This window comes from Myxocyprinus asiaticus, chromosome 14, assembly GCF_019703515.2.
Source record: "Myxocyprinus asiaticus isolate MX2 ecotype Aquarium Trade chromosome 14, UBuf_Myxa_2, whole genome shotgun sequence".
Taxonomy (NCBI): Eukaryota; Metazoa; Chordata; class Actinopteri; order Cypriniformes; family Catostomidae; genus Myxocyprinus; species Myxocyprinus asiaticus.
This window is the reverse complement of record NC_059357.1, coordinates 4,197,276-4,217,002: the sequence shown is the minus strand read 5'-3', so window position 1 is coordinate 4,217,002 and position 19,727 is coordinate 4,197,276. Positions and strand designations below refer to the sequence as shown.

Here is a 19,727-nt window from a genome sequence, read left to right as displayed (position 1 = left end):
TTCAATTGCAAAAGACAAAACCGAAGCAAACAGCAGGTTATTTCTGTTTTTGGGGAATGGGATTTAGGAAAATGGCCAGAATCAACAATAATACGGTCACAGTATGAACACGTTTGGCATGTTCAAATTCTTGTGCAAAATTAGCACCAATTAGTTTAAAATAAGAGTAGGAATACCTGGTTGCTGGCACTTTGCTATAATGTGATATTCAAAGGGGTGGAAAAACTTTCAGGAGCAAAAAGTGGGAACCGAAATAGCATACGTACATCTACAAGATGTTAGTTTAAGAGCGTTTAATCTGGAAAGCATCTTACTCTATTTTCTGTGTACAAACATCTGATAAAAATCTTAAAAGGAGCAGATCTGGGATGGAAGTCGGATGGAGCGCCCTCTTTTTCAGAGTGGTGTGTGGAAATGGGGAGGGTGGCTGCTTTCGAGGAAGTGGTAGGTAGAAGGCTGGGGTTTTGGGACTTATTTGTTGAAAAATGGGTCAATTATTTAGTTTTTTGGGGGGACTCTTGGGGAGGGGATGTGGAGAGTGCAGTTTAGTTTGATTATGTATATTTATTATATATATATACTTTTTTCGGTTGTGTGTGTGTTATTATGTGGGACCACAGGGGTGTTCGTTGGGGATCAGGGTGGGGTTGGTGAATGGGGAGGGATATTAGTGGGGTTTGAATGTGAAATGTTGATTCTTTGTATATGTATTGGGTTTTTCTTTGTGGTGTATATATGAATCAATAAAAAAAATGTAATTACAAATAAATGTTTGTTATAGAAAATGAAAAAAAGAGCAGATCTACAAAATCATAAACATCTCAAAGACATCTGCTGAATGTCCTTTTGATATCCTTGAGGAAAAGACTTATATACGCATTGTAGATGAGCAAACACAATATAAAGATACATCTTTCGGATGACAATGCACACGTCAAATAGACATCTGGGTGATGTACAGTACCTGAGCTGGAAAAGTATCTCCAGTATCACAAATCTAGGAAGGAATTCTCTCTTTAGCCGGTTCTGCATAAACATGCCAGGAATGTTAGATATTGGTAGTTTTTGGGGCACAATCTATTGAGGTTAATCTTATACAACCTGGTTGGCCCTAAATAGGCCAAATTATCTTTTGGAACCCCTAGGATAGTAAGGAAAACCAATGTAAAGTGCTGAAGTGGTCTGTTATTACTAAGGTGATTAATGTATTTGTACCATAAAGTGATGGATGTATTTGACATAAGGTTAAATACACCTTTGAAGTAACTGGAATGTCATTCAAAAATGGTATAGCATGTAGAAATTTCATTTTGAAAATACTCACACTGCAGTGGTCAGAATAACTTCACCAAAATTTGAGCTAGTCTTCTTGTTCACAGTGCTTAGTTCCCATCAATAACCCACCCAAACGTCCTTGCTATTCGTGACTGTCAGATTTAAAAATATTCTTTTGAATATTAAAGTTGAACCCATTTGTTCCTTGACACCTAACTTTGTAATCTATGTGTTGAGTGCAAGACCATCACCACGGCCTTTTATAATGTTAATGACCTATAGGAGTTAATTGCAGGCAATGAGTACAGTGTGATTTAAGTACCAGCTTAAAGCGGAAGTGTGTAGTTTCTGTGCCACTACCAAACGGAATTGCAAAAATAATGACAAACACCAAACAGGTAGTTCCACCCCCAACTCATGGCATTGGTTGGGGCAAATCATGGTCAGGTCGCTCAATCGGTTGGATTGCAATTCTGTTTGGTGCAACTTGTGGTGCAGAAATTACACACTTCACCTTTAAAGTTTCAAATATTTCAACTAGGCCTGGCACTGTTACACCCAAGATGGAGAAATAATGACACACTACAATGAAAAGTTGTAAAAAACAAAGTACAAACTTTATTATTCTGTTTTTACAAAAGGCACAAGCCTCTTTTACCCGGTTAAAAAAAAAATACAATAGCTTCTCAACAACCAAATGGACTGACTGTCCCACATGAAGAAAAAAACAACAAAAACAAAAATAGAAACAAAATATTAAAGAGATGACAGACAAAGAGTAGAGGGAGAGGATGAGAGACAGGACAAGTCTGGAGACTGCAGGAACAGAGATGACCAGAGGGACATGGTGTGCTAGAAAAACGTTGAGGGTTACATAGCTATGCAGTTCAAATCACAGCAGAAAGAGCTTTGATCGAGGAGAGACCTCTCTGAAAATAAGAGGATTCCCTCCTCGTTATACTACAGTAAGTGCTTCAGGTTCATATTCGCCCATTCGTCCATTCCCCTCACACACAACCTCTGATATGTCCTCTAGATTTCTTACAGTGATATCTGTGAGTAGAAAGTACACAAAAAAAAGAGAGACACCCTGTGGCTTCAGTAGAGGAAATGTTCGAATCTGGGAGATCAGAGAGATTTTCGAGATTTTTTGTTTTCAAAGACAAAACCGTTATTACAGATTTAAAATAAAACAAAAAACAGCACGAGCAGGACACAAGTCTCTTCGACCCAAGCGAACCATTATTCAAATACAAAAGCGTGATTTCAAATAAAACATTTTTTTTTTTTTTTTTTGGCAATAATCGACCAGCCCATTTTCTGGAAGCCCTGGTCCTTTGCAGTCTTCTACTGCAATAAAGACGACAAGGTCCACAGAAAACCTTAAAAATCCAGAAGGAAAAACAATCTGTCCAGCAGCAAAGGATTCCCTGTAATATTTCAAAAGGGGAGGGGGACATTAACACTTTAAATTTTTTTCTTCTTCTATGGTGAAACCATATATCTTGCCACTGGCAACCCAACAAAACACAAACGCAGTGGTAGTATGTTCTGGAATGTTTGGAAACATCAACCCTGTTCTTGAAAGAATGGCTGAACATGGGGCAAGCTACTTTTGCGACAGTCAAGCCATGTGCATCTGCGGGAAGGAGCGCCGTCACTGCTGCCCTCCAGTGCCCCCTTCAGGGCTAGTTTTAAGGCAGGCCTCTGTGCTTCCATGCACAGTGAAGCTGTGTTAAGGCAAGCCACCGCCTCCTTCTACAAACCTGGCAGTTGTTTGCACAGGGTACACTCACCTGATCCCACCAGGGATCAAGAGGGATCACAGTATCGCATGGCTTCATATGGAAATGAAAAATCATCATCATCATCATACACCGCAAGATAGAGGAAAAATAAACCATTCAAGTGAACCAGCGAGTGCATAGAGCTAGTGCACGAGATTACAGGCTAGTCACTCTTCTGTGCAGCTGTTAACATTACTACAGGCTGCAGAGTGTATATTAAGCACAGATGGACATTACAATACTTAGACTATGCCCAAACTTCTGGGCTAAGAGGACAAGGGTCCTTTTTTTGGGGGCAAGAACCAAGAGGTACTTGACGAAAGAGCCGTCAAGGTGTGGAGCTGCATAGGCGGTAATGGGGCCATGACAACCCTGGTAGTGCCTTTTTAACACTTCCGTTAAAACAAGACCTTTAAGCTTCTATAAGCATGTGCGCTTAAGAATTGCACACAAAAGTCATAGGTGATAACAAAGTTCTTGCAGGTATACCTACCTGTCGGTTAGCTTATTCCACTTGACGTACAAATGACACAAAAAATCTGGCCAGAATTTGAAGGGCTTGAGGACAAGACTGGATGTTTGACATGACGGAGGGAGTGCCTCACCTACACATACGTGCGTACTGGGAACCCAGCCCAGTAAAGTTGAGCTACAATAAGTGCCCCGTCCCCCTCCATCGACACAGGAAAGACTTTGCGTTATTTACAAAGTGCCCACAACAAGAAGCCCCTCTAAACAGTGGCTATTTTTGGCCCTCGACTGAGAACTCTGGAGTTTGTTTAAGCATAACAAATGACTACTGATTCTTTAGTGATCCAAAGCACTCCCTTACAGATCACTGGCAATGGAAACAAATCGGCACCAAAAATGACAAAAGAAAAAGTAACATTTCCTCTAAGGTATTGGAAGCCATGGTGTGGAAACAGGTTTCTGAAGTCTCATTGGCTCACAGTGATGCTTCAAACCTCCCCGGAACAGAAAGAGGAATTTGACAAACCAGAAGGGGCAGGGCAAAGGTTAAAAAGTTTGTTTTGAGAGATGAGACTTTGAGGGCTGGAGATGCCCTCTTGCAGAGTGGGGATTGGGCTCCTCCAAACAGAAAACTCACCTGCCCTCTTATGGGCAGGATGTAGGACAGGAAATTATGTATCAGAGGCATTAAAAAGGCCGGAATCAGTCTTCCATACCTCCACAGGTGAGCAGTGAAGAGAAAGACTATTATTGTGACTCTTCCACAAAATCATGTACATATGAGCGTGCATTGGTGAAACGGAAGAAAATTCAATTGAGTATGAATAAGAGCATGTTATATCTGTATCATATGAATGTATCAAATTTCCAGAGTGCTATGGAGTTACAGTGTACTGTGTACATGAGAGTGCTTGTTTGTTCACAGCACACCTAGTAACATCATTTTATGTCAATAAACCTTCAAGTAATGTAGTCTGTCAACATTATTTGTGAGTCCCGAATGCAAGTATGAAGAAGACAGCATCAGGGAGAGTGGATAGAGAAAGAAAGAGTATTTCTGTGGGAGGCCCTTCCCCTCAGATCCCCCCTCTCCGTGCCCCCCGTTACAGGTGGGGGGTTTGAAGGGGGTTGACTGGGGCAGTTAACAGTCCTCAGACCTTTCGTTGTCAGAGGCGGTGTCGGAGTCGGCGGTGTCTGTGAGGACACGCCCTGAGGTGACGATAACTGCCCGACGCTTTTCCTCCTCGGGCACGACCATCCTCTCCTGTGTGCCTTCGATGTGCTGAATAGCCTAAGGGGGAAAACAAGAAGGAACTGTGAGGTGACTTTCTATATGGTATTGTTTGCTCTCTTATTATCAAGTTATCTTATGTCTAACTTGTCGTCCAACTAAAGACAAGGCGAATTCAATATTTTTATGGTAGCTGATTTCTAGCAGGTCTCAGCTGGTCCAAACTGGTAGACTATCTTGGACCAGAAACAAAGCAGCAACCAGCTGGTCATACCAGATAAAGGTGGCGAAGCTGGTTTTTGGAACATGGTACAGGGTTCCCACCTTAATTTTTGACCAATTAATTTATGACTTTTCCATTCATTTTTGATAACTAGAAAGAGATTTTTATAAATCATTTTGATTCAGATGGATTCGCTAATGATTTGTGAACCATTACGTCTAATTAATTGGAAAACTACTGACTCAAAAGAACGATTCACTGACAAATCAGGCATCACTATGGGTTGCGAGTAACTTCTTGTATAATACTCTATACAACAGCAATCTCTAGCTCAGTAAATATTATAGAGTAGTGACAGAAATTTCCATGACTTTTCCAAGCCAAGAAAACTAATTTTAAAATGCCCTGATATTTTAAGTATGTGCAACAATTGGGGCCTGGGTAGCTCAGTGGTAAAATACGCTGGCTACCACCTCTGGAGTTCGCTAGTTCGAATCCCAGGGCGTGCTGAGTGACTCCAGCCAGGTCTCCTAAGCAACCAAATTGGCCGGGTTGCTAGGGAGCGTAGAGTCACATGGGGTAACCTCCTCGTGGTCGATATAATGTGGTTCGTTCTCGGTGGGGCGCGTGGTGAGTTGAGCGTGGTTGCTGCGGTGGATGGCGTGAAGCTTCCACACGCACTATGCTCAACATGCCACGTGATAAGATGCGCGGGTTGATGGTCTCAGATGCGGAGGCAACTGGGATTTGTCCTCCGCCACCCAGACTGAGGCGAATCACTATGTGACCACGAGGACTTAAAAAAAGCACATTGGGAATTGGGCATTCCAAATTGGGAGAAAAAAAAGAAAAAGAAAAAAAAGCATGTGCAACACTCACACTATAATCAAAAATAACTTATTTTGGTCTATAGAGTGAGTGTTGCACCTATTTCATCTTCAGGTGTGGCTTTTTGATTTTTGGTTGTACCTCCTCTTTAGTTCGTTGAGCACCTCATTTCCAACCTTTCTGTGGAAAAATTTCCTGATATTGACAGGTTTTTAATTACCGTGGGAACAATGGTAGCTGGTCGACCAGCTAATGACCAGGCAATAGCTTCAGAACAGCTTTTTCCCCAACAACCTGAACTCCCTACAGAAAATTTTCCCTACAGAACAATGGTTAATCACCTTGCTCAAGGACACAGTGGTAGTGCTTATTAATCAATAATTGCTGCAGCTGGTGTTTGAAACCAAAAAGCTTTTCTCCCTGAACTGGGTAGAAAAACGTATTTTACCTGCACAATGGTATCCAAGTTCTGTCGTGATGTGGATGCTGTGTTGATCACGGAGGTGGGGCCCATGGTGACCACAGTGACATGATGGGGAGGGGGAGGCGGCGCTGGGGCGGGAACAATTACTGTGGCGTGATGGGTGGGTGCAGGCGGCGTGGCAGGGGAAAACACCTTATGAAATAAAGCAGGCCAGGGCGAAGCATTACGACACATCACTGACATCATTTAACAATAGAACACAACCTCAAGACAACAAGATACCAAAACGGACCCCATTTACTTTCTTGATAAATGTGAGGGTTCGATATTCTACAGAAAAGAAAGGCGTGTTTCCAAAATCATTTATAAAAATATACTGTCTCCGCCTCAGAAATGCATTTACTCCTGATACAACCAAAGACTGCGTGGGCGATGAAAACAACAAAAACAATATTCATTAATTATATTAAAGCATAACGAGTTTCAGCCCCTCTCCTCGCAATCCAATCCCGATTGATAAAATCAAGCTGCAACCCTACAATATTCCCAGCTCTGTATTTTTTCACTCAAGTTAAATGTGTTGCAAATGCAGTTTCATGTTGTCTTTAACTCTTCTAATGCCCTCTAGTGGATCAACACATCAGACCTACACATATTACAGACTCCTCTTGAAAAGGCAGCAAGTTCACTTTCAACCTTTATGATATTGGTTAGTCCTAATACAGACTTAATGTTAGTATTTCATGTTATGTGAGAGAACTATGTCTTACCAGTGGGCTGCGGGTAGGGGTGCTCTCTTTCCCGAGCTGTTCTTGTTGTTGCTGTTGTAGTTGAAGCAGAGTTTGCGTCTGCACTTGTTGCTCCTGTACCTGCTGGGCGATCACCTTTAGTTTCTCAGGGTACAGGTGAGCATCCAATGAACGGATCTGATAGAAACACAGAACACAATGGCCCTGTTTACATCTGGTATTAAGATCACATCAGGACAGATTAGCGTTTACACTACAAATGCGATGGGGTCACAGTTTTTGACCACCCCAGAATGCGGTTTGAGTGATCCAATCACAAGATGTTTTGGACCCCGTTAGCACCGGTGTAATCAGATAGCCCGAAACAGACAGGTGTAAACGGGCTCATAGAATCCCTTGGTCAGTACACATAAAAAAACAATGGAGCCCCTAAGAGGACAGGGCGGGAATTTTTCTCCTGAAATATATTTGCGTTCCCTTGCAATAGTTTTGCATGCCCTCGCAATAGTTTGCGTTCCCTCGCAATACGTTTTGTGTGCCCTCGCAATAGTTTGCGTTCCCTCGCAATACGTTTTGTGTGCCCTCGCAATACGTTTTGAGTGCCCTTGCAATAGTTTGCGTTCCCTAGCAATACGTTTTGTGTGCCCTTGCAATACGTTTTTTTTGCGTTCACTCGCAATACGTTTTGTGTGCCCTTGCAATAGTTTGCGTTCCCTCGCAATACGTTTTGTGCCCTCGCAATACGTTTTTTTGCGTTCACTTGCAATACGTTTTGTGTACCCTTGCAATAGTTTGCATTCCCTCGCAATACGTTTTTTGCGTTCCCTCGCAATACGTTTTGTGTGCCCTCGCAATACGTTTTGAGTGCCCTTGCAATAGTTTGCGTTCCCCTGCAATACGTTTTGTGTGCCCTCGCAATACGTTTTTTTGCGTTCACTCGCAATACGTTTTGTGTACCCTTGCAATAGTTTGCATTCCCTCGCAATACGTTTTGTGTGCCCTCGCAATACGTTTTGAGTGCCCTTGCAATAGTTTGCGTTCCCTAGCAATACGTTTTGTGTGCCCTCGCAATAGTTTGCGTTCCCTAGCAATACGTTTTGTTGCGTTCACTCGCAATACGTTTTGTGTGCCCTTGCAATAGTTTGCGTTCCCTAGCAATACGTTTTGTGTGCCCTCGCAATAGTTTGCGTTCCCTAGCAATACGTTTTGTTGCGTTCACTCGCAATACGTTTTGAGTGCCCTTGCAATAGTTTGCATTCCCTAGCAATACATTTTGTGTGCCCTCGCAATAGTTTGCGTTCCCTAGCAATACGTTTTGTTGCGTTCACTCGCAATACGTTTTGTGTGCCCTTGCAATAGTTTGCATTCCCTCGCAATACGTTTTGTGTGCCCTCGCAATACGTTTTTTGCGTTCACTCGCAATACGTTTTGTGTGCCCTCGCAATACGTTTTGAGTGCCCTTGCAATAGTTTGCGTTCCCTCGCAATACGTTTTGTGTGCCCTCGCAATACGTTTTGAGTGCCCTTGCAATAGTTTGCGTTCCCTAGCAATACATTTTGAGTGCCCTTGCAATAGTTTGCGTTCCCTAGCAATACGTTTTGAGTGCCCTTGCAATAGTTTGCGTTCACTCGCAATACGTTTTGTGTGCCCTTGCAATAGTTTGCGTTCCCCTGCAATACGTTTTGTGTGCCCTCGCAATACGTTTTTTGCGTTCACTCGCAATACGTTTTGTGTGCCCTTGCAATAGTTTGCATTCCCTCGCAATACGTTTTGTGTGCCCTCGCAATAAGTTTTGAGTGCCCTTGCAATAGTTTGCGTTCCCTAGCAATACGTTTTGAGTGCCCTTGCAATAGTTTGCGTTCCCTCGCAATACGTTTTGTGTGCCCTCGCAATACGTTTTTTTGCGTTCACTCGCAATACGTTTTGTGTGCCCTTGCAATAGTTTGCGTTCCCTCGCAATACGTTTTGTGTGCCCTCGCAATACGTTTTTTGCGTTCACTCACAATACGTTTTGTGTGCCCTCGCAATACGTTTTGTTTGTCCTCGCAATACTTTTGTGCGCCCTCGCAATAGCTTGTGTTCCCTCGCAATATGTTTTGTGCACCCTCGCAATCGTTTTGCGTTCCTTGCAATAGCTTGTGTACCCTCGCAATACGTTTTTTGTGCCCATGCAATAGTGTACATTCCCTCGCAATAGCTTTGCATGCCCTCGCAATAAGTTTTGTGTGCCCTCTTAGTAAATTTACCATGGTTTTACTACAGTAACCATATTTTAACCATGATATTCGTAGTAAAACCATAGTGATAATACAAGAAAACAAAAACTATGGTAATAAAAACATAATTCTGTTAATATGGTTTTACTATACAAATACTAATTTAACTATGGTTTTACTATATATTTTAGACGGTATTAACCATATTTTTTCCCGGGAAATCCTTTTTCTATAGTTATATTTTAATAACCATGATTTTACTTTGGCGGAAACCATGGATTTAATACCGTATATTGTATCCATTTAGTAACCATGGTTTAACAATTGATTAACAATGGTAATTCTTGAGGTTACTTCTGTTTTACTACATGTGTAATAACCACAAAATTATGATTTTTATTACCATAGTTTTAATTTTCCTTTATTATTACTATGGTTTTACTACAAATTTCAAGGTTAAAATATAGTAAAACCATGGTAAATTTATTAAAAGGGCACGCAAATCTATTTCAGAAAAAAAAAACATTTAAAAATTCCGCCCTGTCCTCTAAGGGGCTCCATATAAAACAGACCAGTGTTTCCCCTATATACATTTGTTGCCTGAGGAATTTCTTTTACAGAGTTGCTTGAATATCTCCAAAGATTAGAGTTAAATTTACATTCCAAGTAGGGGGTTGACCGATATGTTTGTTTTTTTTTTTTTCAGGGCCGATACCGATAACGATTATTAGTAATCAGAGAGATTGATATTTGGGGCCGATATAAATGTTAATTGCAGTAAAAATTAATATTAAATCAACACTCAAAAAGTCTCTTAAGAACTGGGCAAGAATGAGGACATTGTGGCCCAAAGACAACCAAAGTAGTGGACTATGGGGGATCTTCTACCATATATATATATATATATATATATATATATATATATATATATATATATATATATATATATACTGTATGAGGATTAAGGGGTAGCTCCTGAGAGAAAATGAAAAGTCATAATGCAAATCTACCAAAAACAAATAAACAATGTACATGGTCATGGTCAACAGAGGTAGATGGATATATCAATTCGACCGATTAATCGGTGCCGATAGTTCTACTGGTTATCGGCAAAAATCTGTGCCAATAGTTGCCGTTTTGCTAAATTTAAATCTGCTATCACTGACGATATTCATCCATATTTGTATCCTCACTTCAATGCATATTTTGCTATTTCAATAAGATACACACATGTTCGAATTTGAAGTGAGCGCATGCAATAATAAAAATATAGAACTATATAGAAACCTTGCATCTCCAACTCCAAATAGCCTACTTAAAGTCGGCATGAAATGAAAATTCACCCTATCTATTTTCTAAATACATGTTATTGATCTTATTGTGAACGAATCATCCATGCATTTGTTTTATTTATTCATTTTTTGACCTCGTAATCTTTAATCAAAATGCAATAACTCGATCTTCCGGTGAAACGACAGACTTCTCTCTGGTGACGTATGCAGAACTTCTCCAATCATTTAGTCCACTTAAACCTCGCCCCTTTCTTATAAATACCACAACCTTGCATAGAGTTGAACGAAGCGTCAATCGCATGTTGGTGACGATGGCAAGGTGTATTTTCGACTGTTTTCCTTCAAAGCTATCATTCCTTAACCCCATCTTCCTTGGTTATGGGTCAGCTGGCTTGAATTTACATTTCGAATGAGTAGGAATAACAGCAAATTTGTGGTTGTGTTCAAGACTTTTCATGCCTGAATTGCTGAGGTGATCACTAATGAATACAACGTTTCGGATGCCTCTGGAGTTTATTTATATTTTTGAATGCAGTTATCTCGGGATGCACAGCACGAGTAGGTGTTTTTTTTTCCTTTATATTTAGTGTATTGTGATTCAAAACGTTAAAATATGGTTATCTTTTACACACAACTTCTACAGCCTCTTCGTAAGCAAAGACCGCGATGTGCTCGTGCATTTATGTTGTCAGTTTGATCATCAATGTGTTGAGATCGCTGCTCAATTTCACCGATAACCGGCTCTGACTCGTGCAGTGGTAAGGGGGTGTGTGTCCGCTGCAAACTCGCATTCACATCTGCCTCCGTTCCACTATGCAACGCCCATATTTTCACAATCCAATCAACAAACAATGGATAAACTCAAATCCCCGCCCTATATTTTTTTCTTGTTCAATAAGCGGTTTCATTCGGAAATCCGTCACAATACGGTAAAGTCGGTCGCAACTTCCGTTTCATGCAGAGAGCATTGTAATGGCACCAAGTCTCCGTCATTTCAAAATAAAAGTCCTGTGTTATGCGGCAAGTCTAATTTTTTTTCTGGTTATTATTGGGATTTTGATTGAAAAATAAACTGCATCAGGGATTTTATTCATTTTGGACTCTTGTTGCCTCTATGTCTGCGCCCGTAATAATAAGGAAAGACGAAGATTTTTTTTTTACATTATATAAATAGATTTTTAAAAACTATCGGTTGATTAATCAGTTATATGCCTTTTCCACCAACTTAGTCATAGGTATCCGCCGCAAAATCCACCATCGGTTGACCTCAAGTCAATCTGATCAATCAAATTTAAAACAGAAGTATTATACAATTGTAGTTTTGAGCTTTTTCTCTAAGGTAAACATACTGTTTATTTAAAAAAAAAAAATCTAAAAGCTCTAAACTACTACTTTATAGGTAAGTGACATCAGCCATCAATAAAATAGATAGTCGACTGTTTAATATTTTTGTAACCTGGCATAAAGGGTGTTTGAATTGGGAAAAATAAGCCTTTATTTATACAGTATATCTGCTTCCAATATTGCTCAGTTCAGTGATAATGCTGGGAGATACCGTTATGCTCACAATATATCACGCATCCCTACTTTTCCTTTTGCAGACGTACCTGTTCTTCAAGCATCATGCGAACGGAGCGTTCTTTATCCAGTTGTTGGCGGAGTTCGATCATCTCTCGCCGAAGATCCTCTACCTTCTCCTCCTCCAGAATATCTGGAGACCCGATGCCTTCATCCTTCTCCTCCGCGCGCCTCCTCTTCGGGGACGAGCCGCTGAACTCCTTCTGATGGGAGTAAAACAGGAGATAGGCCATGAAACAGGGAATAAAAATGTGGCAACACAGAGAGGAGTAGATTTGAACTCGATATGAAAAACTAAAAAATGGTCAAATACTGGCCGATATTAATCAGTCTGATAGACATGTTTGTCCGCCACTGATCCAGACCAGATTCAAGGCAGGTTTCCCAGGTCAAGGGCTTTACCTGTATGTAGCGTTTGAGTTGGGTGTTCTGTTGAAGCAGCCGCGTCTTCTCCTGCTCCAGAGAAAAGATGTATTCTGCCGTCTGCTGCAAGATGGCAGCCTGAGAGAAAGAGACAAACACATTACATCCTTCTCAATACATGGGCATAATGGACCATATCAGACGAGCTTGAACAGTTTTTGGTCAAAGCATCGTAGAACATCTTTGGTGATGGATGCTGGAAGGAGATAACATCAGTGGTTACTGGCGTGCAGTAATAACAGTAAGAATATTAACTGAGCAAAGGCTAGAATGGATGTTTGTGGACTAGGGCTGGGTGATATGTAAAAATGATTTTATCGATAATCAGCATAAAAAATTTCGTGATATACGATTATATCGTCAACCTGCCTGCCGAGGGTCGGTTAATTTTTTTGCTTTATTGATTTTGCTTTAAAAATGTAATTGATTTATTGGAACACAAAAAACATAAAAGACATTTCTAAATTTTAATTGCCTTTAAACTAAACAAAAAAGCGCTAAAATAACGAAGTGATAAAAAAACCTAATTTAACCACCTCCCCAAATCCAAACATTTACCGTCTCCAACGGCCCCATTTGCCATCACGCAAGCATCCGTCAACTACACCAGGTGGAAAATTACTAATAGCCTACAGATTAAAAACTAAAGACAATCATAAAGTGACTCCAGCCAGGTCTCCTAAGCAACCAAATTGGCCCGGTTGCAAGGGAGGGTAGAGTCACATGGGGTAACCTCCTCATGGTCGTTATAATGTGGTTTGTTCTCGGCGGGGTGCGTGGTGAGTTGAGCGTAGTTGCCGCGGTGGGTGGCGTGAAGCTCCACATGCGCTATGTCTCCGTGGCAACACGCTCAACAAGCCACGTGATAAGATGCGCAGGTTGACGGTCTGAGACACGGAGGCAACTGGGATTCATCCTCCGACACCCAGACTGAGGCGAATCACTACACCACCACGAGAACTTAGAGCACATTGGGAATTGGGCATTCCAAATTGGGAGAAAAAGGGGAAAAATCCACACACACAAAAAAAGACATTCATAAATGTAAAGACAATAATAATCTAAATAAATAAGCCTAATAAATTCCCTTGTGTTTCCAAAATAATTCTTCCAAATGTGTGTTCTTATCGAATTTGTGTTTGTATTGCGTTTTGGTAATACAGTTTATTCTGCCTAAAGAAAAGAAAACTCAAGTTTAGGTTCAAGGTGAACGTGTCTCTTATTTTATGATTGAATCACTTTCGTCTTTGTTTCTTTAATACAAAGGTATATATTACTGAACCTGCAGAGTTGCGTTCACAATGCACGTTAACCGCGAACTGGTCCGTGGAAATAAAGTGAACTAAACTCACAGCACCTCCTGAGATAATAAGAGATCAGAGGGTGCTAGTTTCACACCCTGGGCCACTGTTTAATATATTTGCTGACTTCCCAGATCCATGGTTTTGCCATTTCCCGATATTGTCGATCATTGTCTGTCAATGAGTGTCACAGTTGGCATCGGGATCTTTGCAAGACATCGTCGATATCCAATAACATCGTCCTATCGCCCAGCCCTAATGTGGACACTGTATGTTTTTCTCGTCTAGAAAAAGCAACGTGGATGTCCAGTGAAGAAATCAAGCCATATGTGTTTGAAATTACATGGTGAGTAAATGACGACAATTATCCTTTTAAGCTGCAACTCATCTTCATATTAAATCTACAAATCAAATTAAACCAATTAACAGTAAAAGCATAAAGTCCAGGAATGGGCTTGGGCTCAACCGTCCCCTTTCTTGGGTTGTTTCCCCTCCTAAATAATTATGCTTTCAACTTCATTCATGAATAGTTCTGACCCACCTTGCTTAGTTTTTCTCCATCACTATGCGGTATGAGTGTTTTCAGTGACTGGAAACCAGCATTGATGCTCTGCATGCGCCTCCGCTCGTTGCTGTTGGCGATCTCCCGTCGAATGCGCCGCTCCTGGTCCCGCGCCGTCTCTGGCGTGAGGGGAATGTTCGCCAAGCTGTGGGGAAAATATCATCGTAATTTAGTGAACACTACTTAAAATTTACTGTAATAACTAGACAGTAATTTAGTATGCTAAAAAAGTGCTATGGCAGTACCATGGTTCAGAGGTATCAGATGGCAAGGCCATGATATTTTAGTAGTTATATTGAAGTACTTTCCTTGCACTTTGAATAAATGAAAGTAAACTTTTAATCATTAGACAAGACAGTTAAAATGTATTATGTAGACCATTTAAATGAGACTGTGTTGGGCACTGGTCTATTATTGTAGTAACATGATGGCACATTACAAAAAATGACTGTGATTGGTCGTTAACATGTCTCAGACGCTTAACATGCAAGCAGGCGATTTTCGGCACCATCGCAGCCTTAAGAAACAAATCAGCCCTGCGGGCATTAGCGGATTTAGGCATGGGCGACATGTGCTGTTGCCCAGGGTGGCATCTTGTGGGGGGCGGCACAAGGCACCTACACAGACACCCCCCCCCCGGTCAACAACTTTGGGGATGTGGTGAAGCGGGTTTCACCCAAGGCACCATACCACCCAAGATGTCCTAAATTTCATCTCAGAGATTTAAGAGAAGTTGAATGACGTTCAATGACATTACATAAGTGGTTCTCAACTGGTGGGTCACGACCCAAAAATGGATGCTAAAAAGCAAATAATAAATACAATTATCAATATAATCATGTCTAGTTTGGGTAGCAAAATAAACAGGCTTATAAACTTTTAAATAGGAGGAGAAAACGCTTCCTTTCACTTTTGTTGTGAATGTCAAAGACTGCGCACCCCATCAAACTCATTCTCAAATAAAAGAAAATATGACCCAGAGAACAAAGATAACCATGGTGTGTGCTGACTACACAATTATTGGCTTAATAAATAAATCCATAATAAAAAAAGTAAAATTTGATATTATTTGATAAACAATTTGGGTACCGTGGTGGGTCACCAAATCTAGGTACTGAAGCAAAATCAGTTGAGAACCACTGGATTACACAACTCGATCTCATGAAAATGCGTACATATTTTATGAGCTGGCTATTTTGTATGATTTCGTATGATTTTTATCACATGCAAATGCCTGGACGTGTAATGCAGAAGAAAGCGCAAGTTCTGCCCGCGACATGTTAAGGACATGCTTATTAATATTATGCCCTTACCCAAATGCCATATCTAAACCTAACCGATCAGTAGAGTGTGTAAACATGATCGGAAGCTGTTGTGTGTGACAGAAGCAAGTAATTGTCACGTATTAGATGGAAACAATGTCCAGCGATGTCATTGGCTCTAGTGAAAGTCATACGAATTAGTACGAGTGCAGTTGTAAGATATTATACGAATTAGCCAAATTTAGAAAAGTCGTACAAATCCTTACGATTTAGCTGTGAGTGTGTGTTGGGTCCATTGCATCCCTAAAACAGGACACCAGCTTGTGAAAGAGAAACATTAGAGTGTGAAGTCAAAAATGTTGACTTTCCTGGATGCTCATTCAACCCTATTGCCTCTAAATTCAAGTCCTTGGAAATCTCTGCTTCGAGCGGGTCATATGCGTGCTTTGTCCTGTCTGGGATCTCGTGGGGTATATCTGAGGAGCTCTGGAATAGCTTCTCTTATCAGTACTGACTCAGCTGCTTCAGTTCAAACACAGGAACAATTGTGCACACACTGGCGAGGGGAGAGAGAGAGGCTTTCCCAGCTCGCTTCCTTACATCCAAAATCCAGCAAACAGCTCACATGCCAAATCACAACTAGAGCCAAGAGTGAAACGGGAGATACGGAGCGGCCAGTTCCAGCCATTCGCATGAGTATCACCCTGTGCACAAAAAAATCAGGCTATATGGTCTAAAGATAATTTGAATTTCAGCATGGGGCGTAAGACCTTGCACTGTCTGTGTTTAAAGCTTCCTTTAAAATGCATTTACAATAAATAAAAAAATATGGGTATTATAAAATAATATTCCTATATTTACATGGTTTACCTCAAAAATAATTTTAAAAATTAAACAGGTATTTTTGAGGATGTACCTCTTAGTAATAGACTGACATAACGGCCATATTTAGTTATTGACATACAGTAATCGTCATTGGCCGACAACTGTGCCCAATTAAAAGTCATTCTGCTTTTAGTAAATACTGAATATGCTAATTAAGTGTTCATATAAATTATTTACATATTTAATATGCTTGTTTACACGGAGCGCAACAGTCTGGTTCAGGAAGTAAACATCCCATTCATTTTCTCCATAGGCAATCTGTTGAAGCCATCCGTCCACATTATTTTAACTTCAATGTTTAAAAATCATGTTTAACAGTGGAATTGGTGAAGAACTACATTACCCATAATCCAACCGAGAAAGCTCCACCAATCAAAGAATAGTGGCAAAAACAAGGAACGCCAAACAAGTGTACACTGTGACTGACGCAAACACTACGTGTATACTTGCAAATATCAGAATATTTTGCAGTAAACATAGAATATATTTTTTCCAATCCTTTAAATCAATAGTTTTGTATTTTTCCTTTATTTTTTATTTTTATTTGCATTTGCAATGCATCATGGGATTGTAGTTTATGAAAAATTAGCCTACGCAGTCCTTTTGTCTGATTTTAAAATAATATTTTGCTTCAAATCAAAGTTTGTAATGTTGCAATTTACCTAAGTGCTTGTTTGTTTGGTTCATGGCTCAGAACTCATTTATGAAGGATTTTATAAAATCCCTATGGAATACTTCCGGAACCAAGACGGCTGAAAAACGGGTGGACACTGTTGCGCTTTATAACTTACGAACACGTCCAGAAATCAAAGACAATTATTGTACACTGAAAATTCCTTAATACCGTCATTTTCAACGCTTTTTTGATATTATACACTTTTAAATTTGACATCTTCAGTTTATAAAATTGCTCGATTAAAAAATTTAATTACTTAAATTGCACGGAACCTAGTTTACAAAGATTAGTTTTTTCAACAATAAAAATCCTGTACATTTTACACAAGCAGGCTGAATGTCAATACAGCACAATACAACCTACTGTATATTTTATATATACTATTTTTACTGTATACTGTGTTTTCTACATTGTGTGTATGTGTATTCTCTATTGTGTGTATTGTATACTGTACACTATATATTATTATTTGTATATTGTGTTGTGTGTAATTATGTGTATATTACATATGTAAATCTGTTTATTGTAAATTGGTATATGTCTCAACACTGTCATGACTGCTATGTTGCTCAGAACTGCACCCGATACTTCCACCCACTGTTGCACTTGTGTATATGATTGTGTGCCAATAAAGGGATTTGGATTTGGACATTGTCTGTAGCCCAATTTTCATCGTTGTGACTAAAACTACAATTCCCAGATAGCACCGCTCTAATCCCCTCAGTAGCCCCGCCCCCTCCCGAGCATGGATCGCAGACGCATTGACGGGGCCTTCCATAAGAAGTATACACACACCCCCATATTAAAACACACCAGTTATTAATTTACCAAGCTTTTACTCTGTCAAAATTCATTCAAGATGGCCGAAACTGAAAGGTTAAGCGAGATAAATAACACCATCTCTGGCCTAAATAAAAAAACATCGTGTTCACAGATGATACGATCCGCCATTACAACAATGCGCCTCTCGCGCTTCCTCCGTCCATGCGGCAGCACCGACGCAGTCTTAATATAATCTGATCCCTCTGCCGCCGCACGCTCTGCTGCATTACTCACCCTTTACACCCATTTCAGACCCATATGTCGGAGATGCGAGCGTGAAATTTCACTTTGGAGGCTTTTAACGTTTAATTGCAATGCGAAACAGACGACGCCAAATGCTCACTGGCTTTAATGCACGAGCCACAAGCATGGCCGCACTGCCCACAATAACTTCAACCCCGAAAACACGCACCAGAACACCCAAACTTAGGTTCAAACAGGCTTTTACCCAAACGACCTCTTTATATATATATAATCTGAGTTATAAGTAGAAATAAATAGGCATGAATTATGTTATTAAATCCACGCGCGAGACCAACAGCGTGGTGGTGTGTGCATGCAACCACGTGGTTTATGTTTGTTAGGTACAAAATGCATCGATTTTCCCGAGATATTTCACAGGTAACATTGACTTGGCAAGTCAAGAGGCTTCCGTAGACCCCAGGGAGATGTATACAATATAGAAAATCGAGTCTTGCACGGACTATATAATGTCTTAACCCTTTAGATAAGAGCATGTACACAATAACACAGAAATCACACCATGCATTACGTGTAACTCAAGTAGTAATGTGCTGGTGATATTGGCGCGCGATTAAAGAATTATGCACATTTGTATGCGTGTTCCACGCAATGATTGAAAGAGGGTCTTAAATACCTGCACAAGCCCCCTATGACTTCTTTTTCGGTTTTTCTGAAATGTTGCAAGGAGGGCACCTTCTGAGCTGGTACCATGAAATACTCCATGCTTTCCTTCTTCTCTCCAGCTCTGGCTCCTCGATTCCTCTCGTACTTTTTATTGGCTTAAAAATAAAACACCTTCTTCGTGTCTGTTTCGCATTTAAAAAGCAGATCTGCGGGTATCCTGTGGATTTTGGGCATGAGCGCGTGCGATGAGTGTTCAGTTGTAAAGGTTACTCTACTCTACCAGCTGATGGGGTTCCCTCGTAGTGTGTGTGTGGCGCTCGCTCGCTCTATTTCCCTCCCTCCTTCTGCATGGACGCGAGTGTGTGTGTTTGCAGCTGATCGGATGTCTTTCAAGGCGGGAAACAGCTGGTAGGAATCACACACAGCACAGCACTACCAAAAAGCGTCCTTCAGCCGAACAGGAGGACTTGCATGTAAACAAAGGACTGTTGCAACATCATTTTAACATTACCCATGTTATACAAGAATCACTTTGACTTTTTAATGCGCATTGCATGACAGAAAGCGTATTGTTATGCATGCATTTAAATATCAGCCGCATATGCAGTATCGACGCTGCAATACATGATGCGTTCATATAACATTGCTATAAGTGTGTGTAATTAGATTATTGGTTGGTAAGCGAGAGGATTTATATTAAAAGAAGAGAGTTTTATAGCTTGATTCTATTGTAAAACATCAATGCACAATGCGCAATACATAATGCATATATTAAAACAATATTAAAACATTCTTTTAAATTGGTAAGTGCACGTAAAATACATGTAAATATGTTATTTATTTTTTTAAGCAAGC

At 40.4% G+C, this 19,727-nt stretch overlaps 1 protein-coding gene across 1 annotated transcript; it reads right to left on the bottom strand.

Moving 5' to 3' along the window:
* Nucleotides 1-1,870: 1,870 nt before the first annotated feature.
* Nucleotides 1,871-19,246, bottom strand: LOC127452003 (transcription factor AP-4-like). Its single transcript, XM_051717125.1, has 7 exons — nt 18,883-19,246; nt 14,340-14,505; nt 12,477-12,575; nt 12,104-12,277; nt 7,010-7,165; nt 6,264-6,431; nt 1,871-4,824 (listed from the first exon to the last, which is right to left on the bottom strand). Exons 1-7 carry the CDS (start codon nt 18,969-18,971, stop codon nt 4,675-4,677), a joined length of 1,002 nt encoding a protein of 333 aa, XP_051573085.1. The 5' UTR covers nt 18,972-19,246; the 3' UTR covers nt 1,871-4,674.
* Between the last annotated feature and the right edge of the window lie 481 nt (nt 19,247-19,727).

Bases quoted from the DNA above. Each gene is read 5' to 3' on its own strand.
- LOC127452003 (XM_051717125.1), bottom strand. From the start codon at position 18,971: ATGGAGTATTTCATGGTACCAGCTCAGAAGGTGCCCTCCTTGCAACAT. The intron at 12,576-14,339 runs GTGGGTCAGAAC...TCTTTCTCTCAG, and splicing joins ATGGAGAAAAACTAAGCAAG to GCTGCCATCTTGCAGCAGAC. The intron at 6,432-7,009 runs GTAAGACATAGT...TTATTTCATAAG, and splicing joins CCCCTACCCGCAGCCCACTG to GTGTTTTCCCCTGCCACGCC.